The 24,415-nt window shown below is 38.5% G+C and overlaps 1 protein-coding gene across 3 annotated transcripts; it reads left to right on the forward strand.

The window, feature by feature from the left end:
- Positions 1–638: 638 nt before the first annotated feature.
- LOC121385368 (GDP-fucose protein O-fucosyltransferase 2-like) lies at positions 639–22,693 on the forward strand. 3 transcript variants are annotated; one of them, XM_041516026.1, is made up of 10 exons: positions 639–803; positions 2,877–3,127; positions 5,149–5,270; positions 7,211–7,344; positions 11,217–11,283; positions 13,884–13,955; positions 15,707–15,832; positions 17,632–17,812; positions 19,670–19,799; positions 20,771–22,693. In XM_041516026.1, exons 1-10 carry the CDS (start codon positions 643–645, stop codon positions 20,922–20,924), a joined length of 1,398 nt encoding a protein of 465 aa, XP_041371960.1. In that variant the 5' UTR covers positions 639–642; the 3' UTR covers positions 20,925–22,693. The 3 variants fall into 3 exon arrangements, with proteins under 3 accessions (XP_041371960.1, XP_041371962.1, XP_041371963.1); XM_041516029.1 differs by lacking the exon at positions 639–803 and adding an exon at positions 932–1,062; XM_041516028.1 differs by lacking the exon at positions 13,884–13,955.
- Positions 22,694–24,415: the final 1,722 nt, after the last annotated feature.

Genomic DNA, 24,415 nt, shown 5'->3' on the forward strand with positions numbered 1-24,415 from the left:
TTCAGCTGATTGGGATTTTTCTCGTTCCAACCAATGCACCCCAATGGTGTTGAGTGACGGGTGTAATCATCGAGGGCGAAGCTCTTTATATACATGAACAACGGCTATATAGCATTGCGCGCATCGGTGTTCGATCGACTGGTACTAATCATACACCTTTAACCGCATATCAGGACCTCATCGCCCGTGGTCTAGAGGTGACTCGAGCTACTATTTATCTTACAACTCGTTGCTTAAAAACGTACCCAACTCGCTTTCGCACGTTAGATACGTTTTAAATCAAATCGTTATAAGATAAATGGTATATAACGGTCACTCATATGGTATGATCTCTCTATATATTGCAAGACTGCAACTTTTAAATGCTACTCTAGTTTTTCATATTTGCCGCCTTTTGTGGACATGGCGGATGAGTACATAAAGATATTCAGTATTTTAATTTTTATGTATTCACAGCGAATTAACAGTTTTTGGCGATTTATGAAAATCACATATCACAGTTTTAAACATATACAAATCATTAGTATGAATTGAGCACTGTGTTCTCGCTATAGCAAGGGAAAACGCGAACTCTTTCTTAATCAAACTGACTGAGCTTGAAAAAACGTTATAGACAACACACGGTGTTCAGAGTTACTTCCCATGATTTATAAAGACATCAAAAGAGAGAAGATGAGTTTTATATCTTATTTAGTGGTTTTAATTATTTTCATTGACAGACGTATTTGTGACGAACATGATGATATGGTTATGCAACCAACGAGTCAACAACACACGCAATTCGGGCAAGCGAAAGCGCCGAGGTGAGGATCAAAACATCGTAGACTTATAGCCTACCGTAGCTCGGTTTCACCGTCTCGGTGTTTGCTAAATTGGGTTACCCACCCTGATAGTTCCACGTCATCACTAAACACCCTAACACCAACCATGGATTAACCCGATATGCGATAGAATAATACCGGCCTCGCTGGTGTCGTGGTTAAGCCATCGAACATAAGGCTGGTAGATACAGGGTTCGCAGCCAGGTCCCGGCTCCCACCCAGAGTGAGTTTTAACGACTCGGTGGGTAGATATCTACATAATCTAGTTGTAAAGTGACTACACTCTCTTCTCTCTCACTAACAACTAACCCACTGTCCTGGACAGAAACCCAGATAGCTGAGGTGTGCCTAGGACAGCGTGCTTGAACCTTAACATATATGTATATTTTGTATATCAAAACCATCGCTGAGCTGCTACAGTGAGGGGCACATGCCCCCTCCCCCCCCCCCCCCCCCCCCCCCACTTCCTACGCCCTACGCCTGTGATGTTTATGCGGTTAAAAAACAGATGCTTATGCAGACAGGTTGTTGTGTGCATGGGCGTATGGGGACTCTTTGATTTAGGGGGTGCTGGAGGGGTTGATTTGTCCGAAATTTTACCCAGATAAAAACTGCCCGAATTTTTCCCACTGTTTTGCCCGAATTTGGGGGGGGCAATTGCCCCCCCCCCCCCACCCCCGAGTCGTACGCCCATGGTTGCGTGTGTCCTAGCACAAGTGCTTTGCCATTCGTGAGCTAGACGGACATTTGGACTCGGATCCATTCAGCTGATTGGTTTTTTTCTCATTCCAACCAGTGCACCACAACTGGACAAAGGCCGTGGTATGTGCTTTTTTGTCTGTGGGAAAGTGGATATAAAAGATCCCTTGCTGCATTGGGAAAAATGTAGCAGGTTTCCACTGATGACTACGAGTCAGAATTACCAATGTTTGACATCCAATAGCCGATGATTAATTAATCAGTGTGCTCCAGTGGTGTTAAACAAAACAAACAACAAACTAACCACATTTGCTAACCACTAACAACTAATCACTAACCCCTTGTCCTGGACAGACAGCCCAGACAGCTGAGGTGTGTGTGCCCAGGACAGCGTGCTTAAACCGTAATTGGATATAAGCATGAAAATCAGTTGAAATGATTGTTGTTGAAGGTATCTCCTGTATGACGTGAACCCCGGGGAAGGATTCAATTTGTGTCAAGACGTGTACATGCATTGTTTTCCCCCTCCACTACCACCTTTCCTTGTACTCCTTTGAATTCTATCTCATTTCTTCCCGATCTGGCAACTCCTATCTTTTAACTTCTTTCGCTGTCCACCTACACATACCAGTCCTTGTCTCTCCAACTGCGACGGGTGCTTGTTTCTTGTGGCTATCCATGCCACACATCTGTCATTCTCCATGAGCTTTTAGCTGTGGCCTTAGTCTGACCACTTAGTCGGAAAGTGTTCAGTAGTTACTTCTGGCATTGTTAGCAGGCACCTGTAACACCTACTATGCTCCCCTACTATCGGCAGTTGTTATGTAGTGCCGTGGGTCAGACCAGCTTTATTCGTGCCACACACCTATCATTCCCCATGAGCTTTTAGCTGTGGGCTCAGTCTGTCAACTTTGGAGGGTGTTCAGTAGTTACTAATACTTCTGCCAGTTCTGGCATTGTTAAGAGGCACCTATAACCATCTACTATGCTTCCCTACTACCGGCTGTTGTTAGGTAGTGCCGTGGGTCAGACCAGCTTTATTCGTGCCACACACCTGTCATTCCCCATGAGCTTTTAGCCAGTTCTTTATAAGATTACTGTACTGTACTTCTGACATTGTTAACAGGCACTTGTAACAACCTACTATACTCCTGGCCTTCCACCGGTGGTTGTTAGTTAGGTAGTGCCATGGGTCAGACCAGCTTTATTTGTGCCACACACCTTTCATTCCCCATGAGTTTTTAGCCGGTTCTTTATAAGAGTACTTTACTGTACCTACTGGCCTACTACTAGCGGCGGTCGTTAGTTAGGTAGTGCCGTGGGTCAGACCCGTTTTATTGTATTGCTGTCTTGCAGGTACCTCCTGTATGACGTGAACCCCGGAGAAGGATTCAATCTGCGCCGCGATGTCTACATGCGCATTGCTCATCTGGTGCGCGTCCTCAATGACGATGCTCCGTGGATTCTCGTTCTTCCCAGCTGGAGCGGGCTGTTCCACTGGAAATCTCGCCACGTTGAACAGCGCAAACTTCCGTGGTCGCTGTTCTTCGATCTGCCAAGTTTACGACTGTTTGTTCCTGTCATTGAATTTGAGGATTTTCTCAGAGGTTTGTCTTGTTTTGTTTTAACAGTAAGGTAAATATTACTAGCAAAATCAACATTAAAAAACCCCATTACTTATTTGTATTGATTTCTGTAATATTTATTTGTACTGAGTTGTAATATATATTTGTTCCGATTTGTAATATTTATTTGTTCTGATTTGTAATTAATATTTATTCTGATTTGCAATATTTATTTGTATATTTATATTTGTACTGATTTGTAATATTTGTACTTATCTGTAATATGGTATGTATTTGTAATATTTGTACTGATTTGTAATATTTGTATTGATCTATAATATTTTTTTGTACTGATCTGTAATATTTATTTGTGATATTTGTACTGATTTGTAATATTTGTACTGATCTGTAATATTATTTATTTGTACTGATTTGTAATATTTGTATTGATCTGTAATATTTTTTGTACTGATCTGTAATATTTATTTGTAATATTTGTTCTGATATTTGTACTGACTTGTAATATTGTATTTTGTATTGATCTGTAATATTTAGGGCTCAAACTTAACATTGATAAAAGTCAACAACAGCAAAATGAATATATCTGGTGAACATTATCTGCCAGTATTTAACACTTTGTACATTTGAAATATGTCTAGATGCAACAAAATAACCTTTCAGTCATATTTATTTGCTGTAAAAGTCATCGGTTAAAAAATTCTAGTACTACTAGTAGTAGGCAGATTGAAAATTGCTGTAGGCGGGCCATTTCACCCATAGCAATTCTTTTAATAAATTGCTATGGGTGACAAATTCTTAAAGGCACAGACCATAGTTTTAACCCGTGAAAACGGATACTAAGTTTAGTTAATCGACAAACCTGCAACACATTTGGATAAGGTTATAACAGAGAGAAGCTAAATTATTTGATGTTTAAACAAACCGGCCTCGGTGGCGTCGTGGCAGGCCATCGGTCTACAGGCTGGTAGGTACTGGGTTCGGATCCCAGTCGAGGCATGGGATTTTTAATCCAGATACCGACTCCAAACCCTGAGTGAGTGCTCCGCAAGGCTCAATGGGTAGGTGTAAACCACTTGCATCGACCAGTGATCCATAACTGGTTCAACAAAGGCCATGGTTTGTGATATCCTGCCTGTGGGAAGCGCAAATAAAAGATCCCTTGCTGCTAATCGGAAGAGTAGCCCATGTAGTGGCGACAGCGGGTTTCCTCTCAAAATCTGTGTGGTCCTTAACCGTATGTCTGGTCCTTAACCATATGTCTGACGCCATATAACCGTAAATAAAATGTGTTGAGTGCGTCGTTAAATAAAACATTTCTTTCTTTCTTCGATGTTTAAACAAGGAAATACCGTCTTAAAATAACTAGAGCTTGTCTCGATAACCTTTACGTCTCAGACGAACGTGCGTTTTTATAATTTTGAAAAATGCATTTTGGGGTATTGTAAAAACTTGGATGACCACCACCGCTGCATGTATACTAAAATTAATATTCTAGACAATAAAATATAAGTACTTCTAATTTAAATTATCAAAAAGAGCTAAAATAGTGGAAAATATCTCGTAGTGTTTAAAAACTAGGGTATGTCACTTTAAGTTCGAGTCCAGATATTTATTTGTACAAACTTGTAATACATAGAGATTATTATACGAGCTTGTGTGTTGTACTGATTTTACGAAACGATATGAGTTTCGTAAAATCAGTACGACTCATACGCGAGTGTAATAATTTCTTTATTATCAATATTATTAGTGTTATTTTTTATGAATAACAAGGACAGTCTCAAAATGTTTCAACAACAGCTAGAAGGAAACGATGAAATGACGTCATATTCCACATGCAAAGTCTGAGCTAGGACTGGAGAAAACAACGTCATGTTATGACGTCGCTTCCCACAATTACGTCAACGCACTTGTTATTACATGTGTGCTTCGTATGATTATTATTAACTCGGTTATGTTGAACCATGTGGATAATACTTGTTCATACCGATGTGCAATGTTTACAGTACTGATTTGTAATATTTAAATTGTGTTGTTTTCAGTGCTCGACAAGCCAGTTGTAGAAGAAGTCTATTATTTACAGAACTACAAGGAAGGCTGGGGCGGCGAATGGACAGAGAAAATGGACTTTCGAGAATGTAATGATCCTCCCGCCTACGAGCAGGTACAGTGTATGTCATGTTGAAAATTAAGTGGCAGGATTTAACACAGTCGGTCAAGGTTGTAGGGGGGCTGGGGGGGGGGGGGGGGGAGGCGTAGCCCAGTGGTTAAAGTGCTCGCCTGATGCACAGTCAGTCAGAGATCGATTCCTGTCAGTGGGCCCATTGGTCTATTTCTTGTTCCAGCAAATGCACCCTAACTGGTATATCAAAGGCTGTGTGGTATGTGCTATCCTGTCTTTGGGATGGTACGTGCATATAAAAGATACCTTGCTACTAATGTGAAAATGTAGTGGGTTTCTTCTCTAGGACTATATCAAATTTACCAAATGTTTAACGTCCAATAGCCGATGATTAATTGATCAATGTGCTATGGTGGTGTCGTTAAAGAAAACAGACGATTTTTTTAGCACAGACAGGAGATCACTCACCTACATGTAAGGTGCTAAAGGTTAAAGGATCAAACCTTGCAGTACACACAGTCGTTTTGTTCACTTTTCAATTAGTTACGCAACTGCTAAACGATCAAGTTGCGAATCGTTACATTCTAAAATTAAAAGATAAAGACTTCAGGATGATCCTAACTTTATTCGCTATGCAAACGTAACGAAACATAAAATCAGTATGACACACAAGCTTGTATAATAATCTCTATGTATGCATTGTGCTGGACACAAGCTCGTGTAATAATCTCTATGTATGCATTGTGCTGGACACAAGCTCGTGTAATAATCTCTATGTATGCATTGTGCTGGACACACAAGCTCGTGTAATAATCTCTATGTATGCGTTGTGCTGGACACACAAGCTCGTGTAATAATCTCTATGTATGCGTTGTGCTGGACACACAAGCTGGTCTAATAATCTCTATGTATGCGTTGTGCTGGACACACAAGCTGGTCTAATAATCTCTATGTATGCGTTGTGCTGGACACACAAGCTCGTGTAATAATCTCTATGTATGCGTTGTGCTGGACACACAAGCTCGTGTAATAATCTCTATGTATGCGTTGTGCTGGACACACAAGCTCGTGTAATAATCTCTATGTATGCGTTGTGCTGGACACACAAGCTCGTGTAATAATCTCTATGTATGCGTTGTGCTGGACACACAAGCTCGTGTAATAATCTCTATGTATGCGTTGTGCTGGACACACAAGCTCGTGTAATAATCTCTATGTATGCGTTGTGCTGGACACACAAGCTCGTGTAATAATCTCTATGTATGCGTTGTGCTGGACACACAAGCTCGTGTAATAATCTCTATGTATGCGTTGTGCTGGACACACAAGCTCGTGTAATAATCTCTATGTATGCGTTGTGCTGGACACACAAGCTCGTGTAATAATCTCTATGTATGCATTGTGCTGGACACACAAGCTCGTATAATAATCTCTATGTATGCGTTGTGCTGGACACACAAGCTTGTATAATAATCTCTATGTATGTATTGTGCTGGACACACAAGCTCGTGTAATAATCTCTATGTATGCATTGTGCTGGACACACAGGCTGGTCTAATAATCTCTCTGTATGCGTTGTGCTGGACACACAAGCTCGTGTAATAATCTCTATGTATGCATTGTGCTGGACACACAAGCTGGTCTAATAATCTCTCTGTATGCGTTGTGCTGGACACACAAGCTCGTGTAATAATCTCTATGTATGCATTGTGCTGGACACACAAGCTGGTCTAATAATCTCTCTGTATGCGTTGTGCTGGACACACAAGCTCGTATAATAAGCTCTATGTATGCGTTGTGCTGGACACACAAGCTCGTATAATAATCTCTCTGTATGCGTTGTGCTGGACACACAAGCTGGTCTAATAATCTCTATGTATGTATTGTGCTGGACACACAAGCTCGTATAATAAGCTCTATGTATGTATTGTGCTGGACACACAAGCTTGTATAATAATCTCTATGTATGTATTGTGTTGTAGATTGACGAAGGACCGTACTATGGGTGGTTTTTCGGTTACGGTGATGCGGTCATGGCATTGAAATTCCAGTGCCTCTCGATACAGGGCCACGCTTCTTCTCTGAAACCATTCCTGCTTAAAAACACCACTGCCAGGTACCTAAGTATATTGCTAGGTACATCTCATGCCACAATTTCACGGCATCTACAGGGCTCAAACTTAACGACGGGCAATTGGCATCAATGAGATATAAATTGCTGTAGGTAGAGAGAATTACCGATGGTACTTTTGTTCTGTCAGTAAAACTCCTCAACAGTGGAAAAATATACACACTTACAGGGCTTCTAGAATTTTTACAAAGTCCACTAGCCATGGGATCAGTGATTTTAAAAATTAGCCACGATTAAAAATTCACTAGCCCTACTTTACTTATTACAATTGTACTAATTGTAATAATCATATATGTTACCTAGAGATGGAGAGAGATTAAAAACACTAAGATTGGGGTGTGGGGTTGTGGCTAGAATATTCATATTTACAAAATAGACTTAAATACAGCATTTGACAAAAAAAAAATCACTAGCCGTCTGGCATGGCAATAGTAATTATTTACTAGCCCAACACTGAATATCACTAGCCATGGGAGTGGGGCTACCATAATCTAGAAGCCCTGCACTTGGTGTACGTAATATACCAATATTTAACATTTTCACATTTGAAATATGTCTACATACAGCAAAATAACCTTTCAGTCATATTTATTTTCTGTAAAATGTCACTTTAAAAAACAATTGCCATAGGCAGGCTTAAAATTGCCATCGGTGGACTGTTTCACCCATTGCAATTCTTTAAAAAATTGCTGTGGAAGACAAATTCTTAAGTTTGAGCCCTGATCTACACAAAAACGTACAAACGCACAGTTTATGGAAGTAAACTAGATCACATGCAGGGCTCGAAACATGCCAAAAAACATGGTGGCCCCAAAAATAATAATGGATGTTGGCAAATTAAGGTAAGCAAACCATGAACCATGAACAAGATTTTAATGTGGAATAAATATATGCAAAACAAATATTAATAGTGGCTCATATGTTATACATGTAGCTCTAAATAATAATATTTGGGTGACTAACGTCATTATTTTAAAATATGTATAAGTCGCCCAAACGGGACATTGGTCGCATTTGGCGATCTGACCACAGGCCGTTTCGAGCCCTGACATGGTTAGCTCTGCATGGTGCTTACCAGATTCACGAATTGCCAATATTAATAACAGTCGGTGAATTTTATTTTAATTTGGTGAAATAACTTCATGCAGTAATTGCTATTCTGTTAGGAAATAACTGGGTTTTTACAGTTTTAAAGTTTAATTCTTTTTTATAATAGATAATTTGGCTAAACTTTCTGTTCCCCCAGAACTAGCCCTGTATCAGTGTATTTAGTATGCAGGGCTCGAACTTAACGATGCCACCGATGGCAGTTGCCATCGTTGAGATATAAATTGCCATAGATCTAGATCATCACCAATGGCACAAAAGTGTCATCGGTAAAACTCCTCAATGAAGGCAAAATGTATACATCTGGCGTACATTATCTGCCGGTATATAACATTTGTACATTTGAAATATATCTACATACAGCAAAATGACCTTTCAGTCATATTTATATGCTGTAAAAGTCATCTTTGTTTTTACGTTGCCGTAGGCAGGGCCAAAATTGCCATCAGTGGGACATTTCACCCATAGTAATTTTAAAAAAAACATTTGCAGTTGGAGACAAATTCTTAAGTTTACGCCCTGAGTATGTATCTATTTCCATTGTGGGGAGGGATCTAGTGTTGAGTGCATCGTTAAATAAAACATTTCTTTCTTTCTTCTGCTAACCCAGAACTAGCACTGCACGGGTGCATAATGTTCCGATTTTTTAACACTGAGAACGTTTCAGTCACGGTAGTTGATTCAATATTTACCTAAAATACTCCGAAATATTGGCACAAAATATTTCTGATGTCTATTGATTTTACATTAACATTTTTTTTTTTTTTTTTTTTTAAAGACATAAAAATTTAATGACTACCAAGTTCCAATCTAATTAAAATTAGCTCTAACACCAGCCAGTTGGAGCTCATGTCCACCAATCAAAACCTTACTTGCAGAATCCTGCCAGTGATTTAAAAATAATTTGAAAACATTCCGAATTATCCTGAGGGTATACGATATGTTTCGTGTGAATTACGAATGCCTTATTTAGACCAGTAGAACTAATTTTAATCCGATTGCTAACAACACTGCGTAGTTCCCAATGTCCAGGTAACATTTCGTCTAAATAATAATTTAAACATTGACCAATCACACTTCGCCTTTTATAACGTTATTTGGGAGCATACAAATTCTAAAAATTTCGGGCGAGTCTATTTTAGTGGCCGCAGTACAGTGAACCAATACGTACGGGGTGGGTTATCAGTCTTCAATTTTACATTAAAAATTATTTATTTATTTATAAAAAAAAAACCCAAACTAAATCAGTCTTCAGTTTTACATTACAAATTATTTATTTTATAAAATGAAACATTTTAAGGCATTCGTAATTCACACGAAACATGTCGGATACCCTCAGGATAATTCGGAATGTTTTCAAATTATTTTTAAATCACTGGCAGGATTCTGCAAGTAAGGTTTTGATTGGTGGACATGAGCTCCAACTGGCTGTCTTTAGATCCACATGTAATAGTGGAGCTAATTTTAATTAGACTGACCAAGTTCAAAACAAAAATAGCCGAGCGGTGTAACTGATTCCCAACTTTATCAATACGTTTAGTGTAACTTAAGTGTAAAAACAGTGTCGCTGATGCAGTGTGCTAGTCACTTTATCTAAATTTAGATCATGGCGACAATGTTGAATGCACAGCCTGTTTTTACTTCGGTCTATATATCTCGTTTTTTTGTGTGTTTTTTTATTATTATTGTTCTTTATTGTTTTTAATAATTGTGGATGGTTGGGCATGTCTCGTAATTTAGGAGTTATTCATAATTATTGTGCAGATGAAACTATGTTACAAAGCAGGTTAGCATGCAGCATTGGGTGACTATAAGTCGATGGGTGCATAAAAAGAGAGAAAAAAAGCACTAAATTATTAACAAGAAGAAAACAATGGCTATACTTGTATATGTATGATACAGATAGAATAGTGGAAATAATATATGCATGTAATATAAACAAGACAGATATTCAGTCAATTATGCAATTTAAGAAATATATCATAGATGACTCCCATTTTTTAATGAATGCTCCCAAATTAAAAATCTGTGAGTCATGATAACTCCCATTTTTTGAATGAATGCTCCCAAATTAAAACCCAGTGAGTCACGATGACTCCCATTTTTAATGCATGCTCCCAAATTAAAACCCTGTGAGTCATGATGACTCCCCTTTTTCAGATACTTAGGTGGAACCCTGGTTTCAATACAATATTGCTACTGAAATTCTTTTCTTCAAAATTACTAATGCATCCATGTCTGAAGAAAATGTTGTAGTTTAACAAATTGTACCATTTACGAAATATGGATATGAATTGAAATTAGGCAGTGTTTGAAATAAACAATTGTCCGTTTGTCCCGACAAGTGAAAATCTATTCGGACATGCAAAATGTGCCTTGGTAGTTGTCCAGTGGACAAGTAAAATGTTTCAGTGCAGTTTCATTTTGAGCAAACATAAACATCATCCTTGTACTTGAATAAAACAATCCATTTATTTGGACAAGTGAAAATATTGGTGGACAAATAGATTTCCAGATGTATTTGTCCGGTGGACTAGTAAATGTTTTTGCTTATTTTTATCACTGTTAAGGTATTATCCTATTCAGGTAAAATGAGAAATTCCGCTCTACAGTCTCGCCTTTCACAGGATAACGTCGTTATCCGACATCGTTAACTAGTTATTATTTATTTTGTACAAATCCAAAACAGTGATGTTGAAATTGTTTATCATCCATCTTAGTCTACTGCTTTTTTTTCACCTCTTTTTCAGGTCAGTAATGATTGACCGGGCAGAAACTGTTGTTCATGATCATTTTGGAGATGCCGTGTTTTGGAAGGTTTGTTTTTATTGTGGCCTGTGATTGAACTGTTTCATATGACTAAATGTTTATGTCATTTTGTTACCGTACAAAACATTACAGAAAAATCAACCTCCACAGACAGGCTTTCTGCCAGAAAAAGGTTTCAAAGTACGTAATAAACACACACACACACCCCAAAAAAAAAACCCCAACAACAACCCCCCCCCCCCCCCAAATTTTTTTTAAAAAAACAACCCATAAGTGCCCCTACTAGATGGTTATTAGTTTGAATGTTTTGAAATTGGTCACTGCATTCCATCTGCTTTGACAAATTTTAAACAGTTTTCATATTGTCATCTACTTGTATCTTAAAAAAAAAATATATATATATATATATCCTTTAATTTCCAAGATTTTAGGGTACATAATTTCACCCTCTGTACCCTCTGGCAGAAATCCTAACAGGGGATTCGAACCATGGGTCCCATATACGAGAGTCCAGTACTTTACCAACTGAGCTAATAAGTAAATTCCCACTAGCTATTATCAGTAGGAGCACTTTATACCAACTCTACTACATATTCCACAGTATAAGCACTTGTCCGTTTGTCCTGACAAGTGAAAATTTACTTGGACAAGTAACTTGTACATCGTTGATTGTCCAGTGGACAAGTAAAGTGTTCAATGTAGTTTAATTTTCAGCATATAAATAAACCATTTATTTGGACGTGAACATACTGGCACACAAGCAGATTTCTAGATGTGTTTGTCCAGTTGACTGGTGAAAAATGTTTCTTATTTTTGTGACTGCTCCACCCTCAAGTGAAGCTACGTCCTAGTGCTGGGGGGGGGGGGGGGGGGGGGGGCAATTTAAGGGCAGTTGAACAGTTATGAACACATCCAGTCCCTATGTTGGCTCCAAATATAACTGAAAAAAATCAACCTCCACTGAGTGGATTCGAACCACGGGCCTGTATACGAGAATCCAGTGCTCTACCAACTGAGCTAATATTTCCACTAATCATTAGTAAAACCTAGCATTGGTGGTGTGGTGGTTAAGCCATTGGACTTAAAGCTGGTAGGTATTGGGTTCGATTCCTGGTTCTGGCTCCAACCCACAGTGACTTTTAACGACTCGGTGTAAAAACCACTAAACAAACTTTTCTCTCACTAACCACTAACCCACTTTTCTGGACAGACAACCCAGATAGCCGAGTTGTGTGTGCCCAAGACAACGTGCTTGAACCTTAAGTGGATATAAGCATGAAAAGAAGTATAAATGAATTAATAGTTCATACAACTATTGTTTATATAGTTAATTGGTATTTTCGTTGACTTGCCTTGTAATAGTTTGTGTATTTATGTGTTCACCGTCTCAGCCCCTGCAATTAAGAAAATGTCTATGGCAAAAAAACCTGCCATTGAAAAAAAATCCTGAATATAATTCAAAGGGAAAAAAATGCCTTGGAGAATTAAAAACTACACCGCAATCTCCACGGCATTGCTGATTGCCGAGGGCAATTGCAGAGGTTACTGTCTGGGACTTCACTTAGTGGGGGGCCATCGGTCTACAGGCTGATAGGTACTGGGTTCGGATCCCAGTCGAGGCATGGGATTTTTAATCCAGATACCGACTCCAAACCCTGAGTGAGTGCTTCGCAAGGCTCAATGGGTAGGTGCAAACCACTTGCACCGACCAGTGATCCATAACTGGTTCAACAAAGGCCATGGTTTGTACTATCCTGCCTGTGGGAAGCGCAAGTAAAAGATCCCTTGCTGCTAATCGGAAAGAGTAGCCTATGTAGTGGCGACAGTGGGTTTCCTCTTAAAATCTGTGTTGTCCTTAACCATATGTCTGACGCCATATAAAAAATAAAATGTGTTGAGTGCGTCGTTAAATAAAACATTTCTTTCTATCTTTCACTTAGTGGGGATCAAAAGAATACATGTCATAGTTGTATTATGTAGTCTAATGAAGAGACAAGTCAGAAGTGTTATTAGCTCTAAATTGGATTGATAAGTTTAGTTTTATATATGGCAACATTGAATGTCAATGCATGGCCACGTTAGCTTCTTCTTTTTTTATGCTTAGAAAATTAGCATTTCCAGAGAGAAAGGTTCATCTGAGCAGGGAGAATTGATCAAGAAGTTTGTTTTGTTTAACGACACCACTAGAGCACATTGATTTATTTATCATTGGCTATTGGATGTCAAACATTTGGTAGTTCTGACACGTAGTCATCAGATAAAACCAGCTACATTTTTTCATTAGTAGCAAGGGATCTTTTATATGCACCATCCCACAGACAGCATGACACATACCATGGCCTTTGATATACCAGTCGTGGTGCACTGTCTGGAATGAGAAATAGCACGATGGGTCCACCATCAGGGATCGATCCCAGATCGACCACACATCAAGTGAGTGCTTGACCACAGGGCTGCGTCCCGTCCCGGAGACTGGATCAAATCCCGGCAGTGACTGGCAGATGTCATCAGACAAATACATCCACCTTTTCTTTATGGTTCATTGAACAGTCTTTTTAAAAAAAGTCATAATAATGATAATAAGCCATGTACATGTAGTTATAGTGTTGGAAATATGTTTGTTCCTGTTCATTCTTTTCTATTTTTAGATACAATTTCTCCACTTCAAACCAGTTTCGTGGTTGAACAAAGGTCTTTTCAGGGCAACTTCATTTCTACCTGTAATTTGATACACAAATGAAAACCGGTTCTTTGTGTGAATATTTCATAACTAGTCCATTATAGCCACATGCAATAAAATCCTGCTATTATCTGAATTTATGATGCATGCACACACCTACCTAGACATGAAAAGCCATATGCAGGATGTTTAAGGGAGGGGGTATGAATTCTTATTGATAGGACCAACAATGGCAAAAAACAACAAAACAAAACTAACTTTATGTAACATTATCTAAATATCTCATGACAGTACTGAAGTAAAGTGACCTTCCTGCACTCACAAAAGACAAAAGTCCCCGTTGTGCTCAAAGTAACGAGATCTAAAGCACTGCATGTTTGGAGGCCTGTTTTTGATGTCACTCACCCTCCACTGTCACTAAGAATGAGTTTTAAGACATCTTGACTTGGTGGTGTCATGGTTAAGCCATCGGACATAAGGCTGCTAGTTACTGGGTTCGCAACCCGGTACTGGCTCCCACCCAGAGCGAGTTTTAATGACTCAGTGCTTCTCTCTCACTAACCACTAACAACTAACCCACTGTCGTGGACATGCAGACAGCCCATGTGGCTGAGGTGTGTGCCCAGGACAGCATGCTTGAACTGTAATTTGATATAAGCATGAAAATAAATTGAAATGAAAATGAATGAGTTTTAAGTATTATGCATGTAAGAAATACGTCTACCTCTACCTTTAGTGCAGGACGTAGCCCAGTGGTACAGCACTTGCTTGATGCGCAGTCGGCCTGGGATCGATCCCAGTCGGAGGGCCCGTTGGGATATTTCTCATTCCAGCCAGTGCACCACGACTGGTATATCAAAGGCCGTGGTACTTACTACCCTGTCTATGGGCTGGTGCATATAAAAGAACCCTTGCTGCTAATCGAAAAGAGTAGCCCATGAAATGACGACAGCAGGTTTCTTCCTCTATCTGTGTTGTTCTTAACCATTCGTCTGATGCCAAATAACCGTAAATAAAATGTGTTGAGTGCGTCATTAAATAAAACATTTCTTTCTTTCTTTTTTTCTTTGCTATATACTGCTGCTACTGCTATTGCTGCTACTAATACTAATACTACTGCTAATACTACTAATACTAAAACCAATAATGATAATAAAATTAATGTTTTATTTAATGAGAGTAACACAATTAGCAAAAGCGAATCATGCCTTAGGTCCTAAAATATTTGATACTACAATGTATACTGTCCCCTAATTTAATTTTATTTATTTATTTTTTAAATGCCCCAAACATTTAACACAGAGACAAAGACATTTAAAAAAACCCACAGACATTATAGACATTACAAACATGGATGATGATGATGATGATGAATGGTGAAGCCGCAGTATTTCCATTTCGGTATGAGACTACTTGACTGGGCTGTGTTTCACGCTTGCTGTTAGTTATCAGATATCACCCGAGCCCGGGGTACACAGAAAACAAGCAGTGTATGCTGGATAATCATCCCCCATGTGGGGTCACACACTTGGGAGACACACCTATAATCGCACACATGAAGTGGGTGAAACTCAGTGTATGTGGCCTTACACCTACTAGTACCCATTTAGCCTAGCGGTGCACTCACTCTGGTATGTAACTGGTACTGGCATGAAAAATCCCCCATTGACTCAGGTGGGATACGAACTCAGTACCTACCAGCCTCAAATACTGTCCCCTAATTAGTTTTGTTGAGTATACTATACGCCTGCTTTACCGTTTTGTTTAATTTGTGTTTTCACTCTGTTACAGGCACGACGGAGCATGGTGTTTGCCAAACATCTAAGAGATTTGGGAGATCAATTTAGAAAAGAATTCCTGAATTCGACAGATGAGACGGATAACACGATTCTTGAAGAAGACTGGACAAAGATGAAGGTGAAAAAAAAGTTATGTTTTATGTTTAACGACACCACTAGAGCATATTAATTTATTAATCATCAGCTATTGGATGTCAAACATTTGGTAATTTTGACATAGAGTCTTAGAGACAAAATTTGTTACATGTCCATTCCAAGGATAAGTTAAAGTATGTTTTATGTTTAACGACACCACTGGAGCACACTGATTAATTAATCATCGGCTATTAGATTATGACATATAGTCTTTGAGAGGAAACCCGCTACATATTTCCATTAATAGCAAGGGATCTTTTATATGCACCATCCCATAGACAGGATATACCAGTTGTGGTGCACTGGCTGGAATAAAGGTGAAATGGAATAGAGAATACTACATGAGTGGCTGTTAGAAAGCAGTGTTTTATTTAACAACTCACTCAACACATTTTATTTATGGTTATATTGTGTCAAACATATGGTTAAGGACCACACAGACAATGAGAGAGGAAACCCGCTGTCGCCACTTCATGGGCTACTCTTTTCGATTAGCAGCAAGGGATCTTTTATATGCATCATCCCACAGACAGGGTAGTACATACCACAGCCTTTGATATACCAGTCGTGGTGCACTGGTTGGAAATAGAAAGAGCCCAATGGGTCCACCGACAGAGATCGATCCCAGACCGACCGCTCATCGAGCGAGCACTGTACAAGTGGCTGTTAGATACTGTTTATCTTACAACGAGTTGTTTATACAAAGAATACTACTTGAGTGTCCGTTAGATACCATTTATCTCACGAGTTGTTTAAATAGAGAATACTGCGTGAGTGAGTAAAAATACCATTTATGTTACAACAAGTTGTTTTAAAACTTATCTAACGAGCTAATCACTTATGTTAGTTGAAAAAAAAATATTCTCTGATTTTGATGCCTGTCAGTTAATTATAGACTTGAATTGACTTTAATCTTTTAACGTGCTCCTATATCACAGAGGTTTCAAGCATGTCTATCCCGGGGCCCAGTCTCTGGAGGCCAAGGGCCGGCTCCGGGACAGAAAATTTACGGGACAATTTTGAGTTTTAAAACAAAATATAATAGGGGAATTTAAGTATTTTGTTTGCGCTATTCGAAATTAATAATAATATAAAAATCCAAATAAAAATAAATTAATAACATTTTTAGCGTTTAATTTAAGAGGCTGGCAGCCAAAAAGAAAGTAAACATAAAATTTATATTTAAACTTAGCCCTTTTAATTATAGATATTTACTTGCTAAAATCTACTTTTGTTTTAGGTATAACACTAAATAAACTCATTTTGGTCCAGGTTAGCAATTACATTATTGTACATAGTACATTGCTGTATTATTAGTTCCCTACCAGTTCAACCGGAGTGGACTATAGGTTTCATTTCTGTTCTTAAATCTATGTCTTTTCTGTCTGTCTGTCTCTCGGTCTGTCTCTCGGTCTGTCTGTCTGTCTGGTTTCCGGACTTTTTTGTTCAGAAGGCCATGAGATATTGAGCTGAAATTTTGTGTATCGCTTGATCATGTACTGTTAAGATCAAGTTTGACTTTCATAGCAGTTTACCCATTTTTGACAGAGTTATGGTTCTTGAACTTAGGATATATATATAAAAAAAAAATCCAGACTTTTGATTTACAATGCCTGAAGATATTGCGATGAAATTTTGTATATATCAACTGTAACTTTCATGGTACAGAGTTATGGCCCTTGAATTTAGGAGATACGAAAAATTGTTGGGCTTGGTAGGGCACAACATGTATTGCTTTAGCAGTACTCTCATAATGCTTGTTTTTCTTCTCTTTTGTTTCAGAGAAATCATGGTGATGCTAAAGGTGGACCGTACATAGGTGTACATTTACGAAGGGCTGACTTTGCCCATTCTCGCAAGAAGGATGTTCCAACCATGAAACAGGCAGCGAGGAATATTACCCAACTGTTAAAGAAATACTCCTTGACTAAAGTATTCATTGCAACTGACACACATAGTGCAGGTATTACATGTATTTAGTATTACCCATGTGGTTAAACATATCTTGGTTCTAATCAAACTGATATCAAGAACAAACATAGTTTGATCTATCATTTGTATTTGTTGCTCTTGATGGTATGCCACAGTTTGGTGGAGTGTACTCATCTCAAGGAAACTAGAAAAGATATACATGTATCTGCACAATGAAATGTAATGTGATGGAATCCTTTCGATTCCATCCAGAACTTTTATTACAATTGCTATGTGATACTGACTTTTATTCTAAATTTTAATTTTATCTATCTGTGATATTTGTATTTTTTGCACAGTTCTTTACACTGTGGTTTAGTTTCACTGTTGAATTTTTATATTGATGGTTATCATCACATTGTTTTTGTATTTACCATAGTTTGACACCCAATTAATAGCCGATATATTTTTCGTGCTGGGGTGTCGTTAAATATTCATTCATTCATTCATTCATTCATTCATTCATTCATCAAACTGATATGTCCCACTAGAACACCTCGACATCTTACAATGACGTCCTATGACTGTCACACTACGACCTTACCCAAACAATTATCAAACAAGTTCAGTCATATAAATTGATATCGATTGTGGTTGATAAATAGGCTATTAAACTCGCTACCATTTCATATCATGTTTATGTCCCTCGTGAAATAACTTTCTCGCTAAAGATTTTGACATTTGAAAATTATTTCACTCTGGATATAAAACATGATACGAAATGGAAGCTTGTATATCCTATAAATACAAACACTAAAGAGATTGTCCTAAGTTTGCTGTTGTGAATAAAGACTAAAATTACTCATTTCATTGTTTAGCATATCAGTGTCTGTATATTCCATGCGATTCCCAGGAGCTACCTTTCGATCAACTAAGTCAAACCAACGAATTAGCTATATGTTCAAGTTTGCGTCAAAATTACCTTCAAGAAATTACACAACAATTTCTCTTTGACTTTAATCCTATGGGACATTTTCAAATTCAGTAGCACCAAAACAAAGCTCACCTGCTACTGACCCTGGTCTCACTGCTTGTGCTTCCTTGCACATGCCAGCGCAGACGACCCCCTTTCCCCACACACCCCAACCCTTTCTTGTCCTGGACGAAGGAGCAGCAAAACTTGACACCTGTGCCCATGATAGGCGTGTGCTACTACAGCTTGTTCTGAATGTGCATGTTAACACCTATGACCTGACATGACATGACCTGACGATTTCAGGGTGCATAACTTCAAATTTGTGTTTTTCAATGGTAAACTTTAGCCCTTGTTATTTTTTAATTGACTTCTTGAATATGTGTGTACAGGGGAACAGGTGACTGATTACTGCACCACCTGTAAGGACATAAAAGTTTGTTTTGTTTAACGACACCACTAGAGCACATTGGTTAATTAATCATCGGCTATTGGATGTCAGACATTTGATAATTCTGACACGTAGTCATCAGAGGAAACCTGCCACATTGTTTTCATTAGTAGCAGTGGATCTTTTATATGCACCATCCCATAGGCAGGATAGCATATACCACAGCCTTTGATATACCAGTTGTGGTGCACTGGCTGGAACGGGAAATAGCCCAATGGGTCCACTGACGAGGATTGACCCTAGACCGACTGCGCATGAAGCGAAAGCTTTATCACGGTGCTACATCCCGCCCACTGAAAGGACAGATACTACAGCCAGATGCAGTAATAGAGCAAACAAACCCTGAGATATAAATGTTGGACAATCAGTCTTTCGATTAAAAACAAATCAAGATATATAATATATCTTCAGAGTGATATATGTTGTTATAATGTGATCTGGGTTTGTCCTTAAACAAAACAAACTCTTTTTTTTTATCTCCCCAGAGTTTGATGAATTGAAAGGATATTTGTCATCGTATGAAGTTTACAGATACTCCCCAACACCAGAGATTCTAGAGAAATATAAAGATGGAGGTGTAGCCATTATAGATCAGTGGATCTGTGCACATGCAAGGTGAGTAAAGTTCAAAAAAAAATTACTGTTCATTTTTCAACATTCCATTTTGTCAACAAAAAAGGAGGAAAGAAGGAAGGAAATGTTTTATTTAACGATGCACTCAACACATTTTATTTTAGGTTATATGGCGTCGGACATATGGTTAAGGACCACACAGTTATTGAGGGAGGAAGCCCGTTGTCGCCACTTCATAGGCTACTCTGTTCGATTAGCAGCAAGGGATCTTTTATATGCACCATCCCATAGACAGGATAGCACATACCATGGCCTTTGATATACCAGTCGTGGTGCACTGGCTGGAGCAAGAAATAACCCATTGGGCCCACCGACAGGGATCGATCCCAAACAGACTGCGCATCAAGCGAGTGCTTTACCACTGGACTACATCTCACCCACCAAAAAAGGAGGAATCAAAATTTGTTCCCATCAGAGTTAATTGCTGTGATACAATTTCAGTTAGTTATTAGTTCCATACCTGTCTAACTGGAGGGGTTTTATCTTAGTCTATGAAATTAAAAAATGTCTAATGGACTGGTAAAATTTTTTGGGCTTCTTTATTATAATTGTCAAGGCATTTTCATTTTGTTCTTTCCTGGTTTTAGAAATATTTATCACCAGTAGCGATAGTCTTTGGAAACAACATTTTGATTGTGATATTATGCTATGAATTATTTTTATTACATACTCAGGTGTGGATCCAGGGGCAGTGCACTGGGTGGGGTGTGTGTGCACATCCATCCCCCAAACTTGAAAGTTTTTTTAGGAACACTGTTTTGATATTGTGAATTTTAATATCATTTGAGAATACTGTAGATGTTCTTTTTGTGATCATGCACCCTCTATAAAACAAAAACATCTTGCAGCTGTGCCCGGTATAATTTACAATATAATTACCAAACAGTTTATTTGCCTGAAAGAATTTTATATGAAAGCCCTGTCTAAAACATGGAACTTTTACTTCCTTTCAGACATTTTATTGGAACGAGAGAATCTACATTTTCATTCAGAATTCAGGACGAGCGGGAAATCCTGGGATTCGATCCCGATACAACTTTTAATACCTTCTGTGGACCTGACGACATCAAGTGTGAACAGCCCTCAAGATGGTTGATTGTCTATTAACATCTTTGTACAACATTTAATATGTTCTGTGGATCCTGATATTAAGTGTAAACAGCCCTCGAGATGGTTGATTGTTTATTAACATCTTTGTACAACATTTACCGGGGTAATACATTCTGTGGACCTGATATTAAGTGTAAACAGCCCTCAAGATGGTTGATTGTCTATTGACATCTTTGTATGACATTTAATACCTTCTGTGGACCTGACGACATCAGAAGTGAACAGCCTTCAAGATGGTTGATTGTCTATTGACATCTTTGTATGACATTTAATACCTTCTGTGGACCTGACTACATCAAGAGTGAACAGCCTTCAAGATGGTTGATTGTCTATTAACATCTTTGTACAACATTTAATATGTTCTGTGGTCCTCATATTAAGTGTAAACAGCCCTCGAGATGGTTGATTGTTTATTAACATCTTTGTACAACATTTACCGGGGTAATACGTTCTGTGGACCTGATATTAAGTGTAAACCGCCCTCAAGATGGTTGATTGTCTATTGACATCTTTGTATGACATTTAATACCTTCCGTGGACCTGATGACATCAAGAGTGAACAGCCTTCAAGATGGTTGATTGTCTGTTGACATCTTTGTATGACATTTAATACCTTCCGTGGACCTGATGACATCAAGAGTGAACAGCCTTCAAGATGGTTGATTGTCTGTTGACATCTTTGTATGACATTTAATACCTTCCGTGGACCTGACGACATCAAGAGTGAACAGCCTTCAAGATGGTTGATTGTCTGTTGACATCTTTGTATGACATTTAATACCTTCTGTGGACCTGACGACATCAAGTGTAAACAGCCCTCAAGATGGTTGATTGTCTATTGACATCTTAATATGACATTTAATAGATTCTGTGGACCTGATGACATCAAGTGTAACAGCCCTCAAGATGGTTGATTGTCTATTAACATCTTTGTACGACATTTAATACATTCTGTGGACCTGACAACATCAAGTGTGAACAGCCCTCAAGATGGTTGATTGTCTATTAACATCTTTGTACAACATTTACCGGGGTAATACGTTCTGTGGACCTGATATTAAGTGTAAACAGCCCTCAAGATGGTTGATTGTCTATTAACATCTTAATATGACATTTAATACGTTCTATGGCCTGTCGACATTATGTGTGAACAGCCCCATTCATGTATGGTTAGACAGTGTTCGAAATAAGCACTTGTCCATTTGTCCTGACAAGTGAAAATCTGCTCGGACAAGCAAAATGTACCTCAAAGGTTGTCCAGTGGACAAGTAAAAATGTTTAATGCAGTTTCATTTTGAGCAATCAAAACTAATGTCCTTGAATTTGAATAAAACTAACAACTTATTTGGACAAGTGAAAGTATTGGCAGAAAAGTAGATTTCTGGATATATCTGTCCGGTAGACTAGTGAAAATTTCTGCTTATTTATTTCATTGCACTGGCCTCCACAACTCTGAAACTGGGGGTGGGGGGTGGGGGCACAATATGAACTCTTATTTAATAAGTGGCTGCCATCTTCCGACGCCTATGTTATGACAGAATTCTGGTTTGTTGAGGGTCCAGTTTAGGCAGGTTTCACTGTCGTAGATGTTCCTGTTTGACATTGTAACATTGTACAATGACAGTAAACTCAGGACAGCCTCTTTAAAGGCATATTGTTACAGATCACTGACCTATTTAATGGTCTAACAAAGTATTACCTGAAATTTTTTTAATTTGCTTTGTACCTAAATGTACTTTATTCAACCATCTTCATAACCACTGTACTCCATTTATTAATGACATTTTGTAAAAATAACTGAATTATGGCAATGGTCCATAATTCAAAAACTAAAATTGCCGAGAGAGATGACATGAATTTCACTCCATCATGGTTCAATTAAGGTGATATGATAGCTAGATTTGGTTTCCAACAATTAATTTTTAGAGAAATAAGGTCCTTAAATCTGTGACAGTATGCCTTTAATCCATATTTTTTCCTTCCAGCTGCTTCATCGTTCTCTCGTTTAGAAGTTCCACTGATTTTACAGTCTTTTATTTAATCATTATTGCACTTACAGTTTACATAGTATTTTTTAATAAATATTTTTTATATTTCATACTAGTTGATTTTTTATTGATATATTTATTAAATTAATGACTATTCTACAGAGTTTCAACTCACTGGGCTATTTCCTTCTCGTTTCATTTCATTTCAACTTATTTTTATGCTTATATCCAGTTAAGGTTCAAGCACACTGTCCTGGACACACACCAGCTATCTGGGATGTCTGCCTTGGGCAGTGTGTTAGTTGTTACATGTTAGTGGTTAATGAGCAAAAAGAGGGTGTAGTGGTCTTACACCTAACCATTAAGTCGTTAAAACTTGCTCTGGTTGGGAGCCGGTACCAGGCTGCGAACCCAGTACCTACCAGCCTTATGTCCGGTGGCTTAACCACAACACCACTGAGGCCAGTTTTCCTTCTCAAAGAAGGACACAGATCCAACGTGATCGAGCTTGTTGGAGAAAGCACCCTCTGTAGCCGAGTCTTTACAGGTTTCACACAAGAATGTTTAGCATGTAAGTATGTAACCCAATGATAAAGTGTTCGCCTGATGCGCTGTCGGTCTAGGATCGATCTCCGTCTATGGGCCCATTGGATTGTTTCTTGTTCTAGCCAGTGCCGTGGTATGTGCTGGCCTAAAACTAGCCCGGGTACTCTGCAGAGGGCTAGACGGACATTTGGACAGATATTCAGTACTGTCCAAATGTCCGTCTAGCCCTCTACAGTCAGAGTACTCGGGCTAGTCTAAAACCTACTCTTCCCCAGATTGAATAGCTTGTAGAAGTTTAACGATGGCACTGACGTCAGCATTTGCTTTGTCTCTGGTGTGAATTGCCATAGGTTAGGAGCTTTACCTATGGCAAGTTTTTGCCACTGGATAAAAACTTTACCTTGATTGAAAGCATAATATTTGGTTTTTAATTTTCTGTTTATTTGTTGCTAAAGTTATCGTTTTAATATTTTTATATACAGGCTCAAAATTGCCGTATTTGACCATTTGCATACGGCAAAACATTCAAAATTCCCGTACGTGGTGGAGGGGGTGGGGGGGGGATGCGACGGGTGCAAACACACCCACCACACACACACACCCAAATTACCAAAGGCAGGGCTTTAGATAACTTAATTTGAGCACAACGGGTTTTTTTTTTATCTGTTCTGAGCACACCAAGGTCTTTTTAGCTGGTAAAGAGTTGTACATATTCAGAAATGCATTTCAAGTTATTTTAATCTAATTACAGCTTAACATTCCATTGATTTTGAGGTGAAATGTTTTGAGGTTAGCGTGATTGTACTTAATTTGGGCTTGTTTATTTTGGATACACCCTTTATCGCCTCAGCTTTGATGCAATCTAAACCCCTGAAAGGTCCACATTTTTTTTCTATAAAATTTAGACAATGTTACGTAAATGTTGGCTTTAAAAAAAAAAAATATTTTGCCTTG

The sequence above is a fragment of the Gigantopelta aegis genome, chromosome 11, assembly GCF_016097555.1.
Source record: "Gigantopelta aegis isolate Gae_Host chromosome 11, Gae_host_genome, whole genome shotgun sequence".
In the NCBI taxonomy this organism is placed as follows: Eukaryota; Metazoa; Mollusca; class Gastropoda; order Neomphalida; family Peltospiridae; genus Gigantopelta; species Gigantopelta aegis.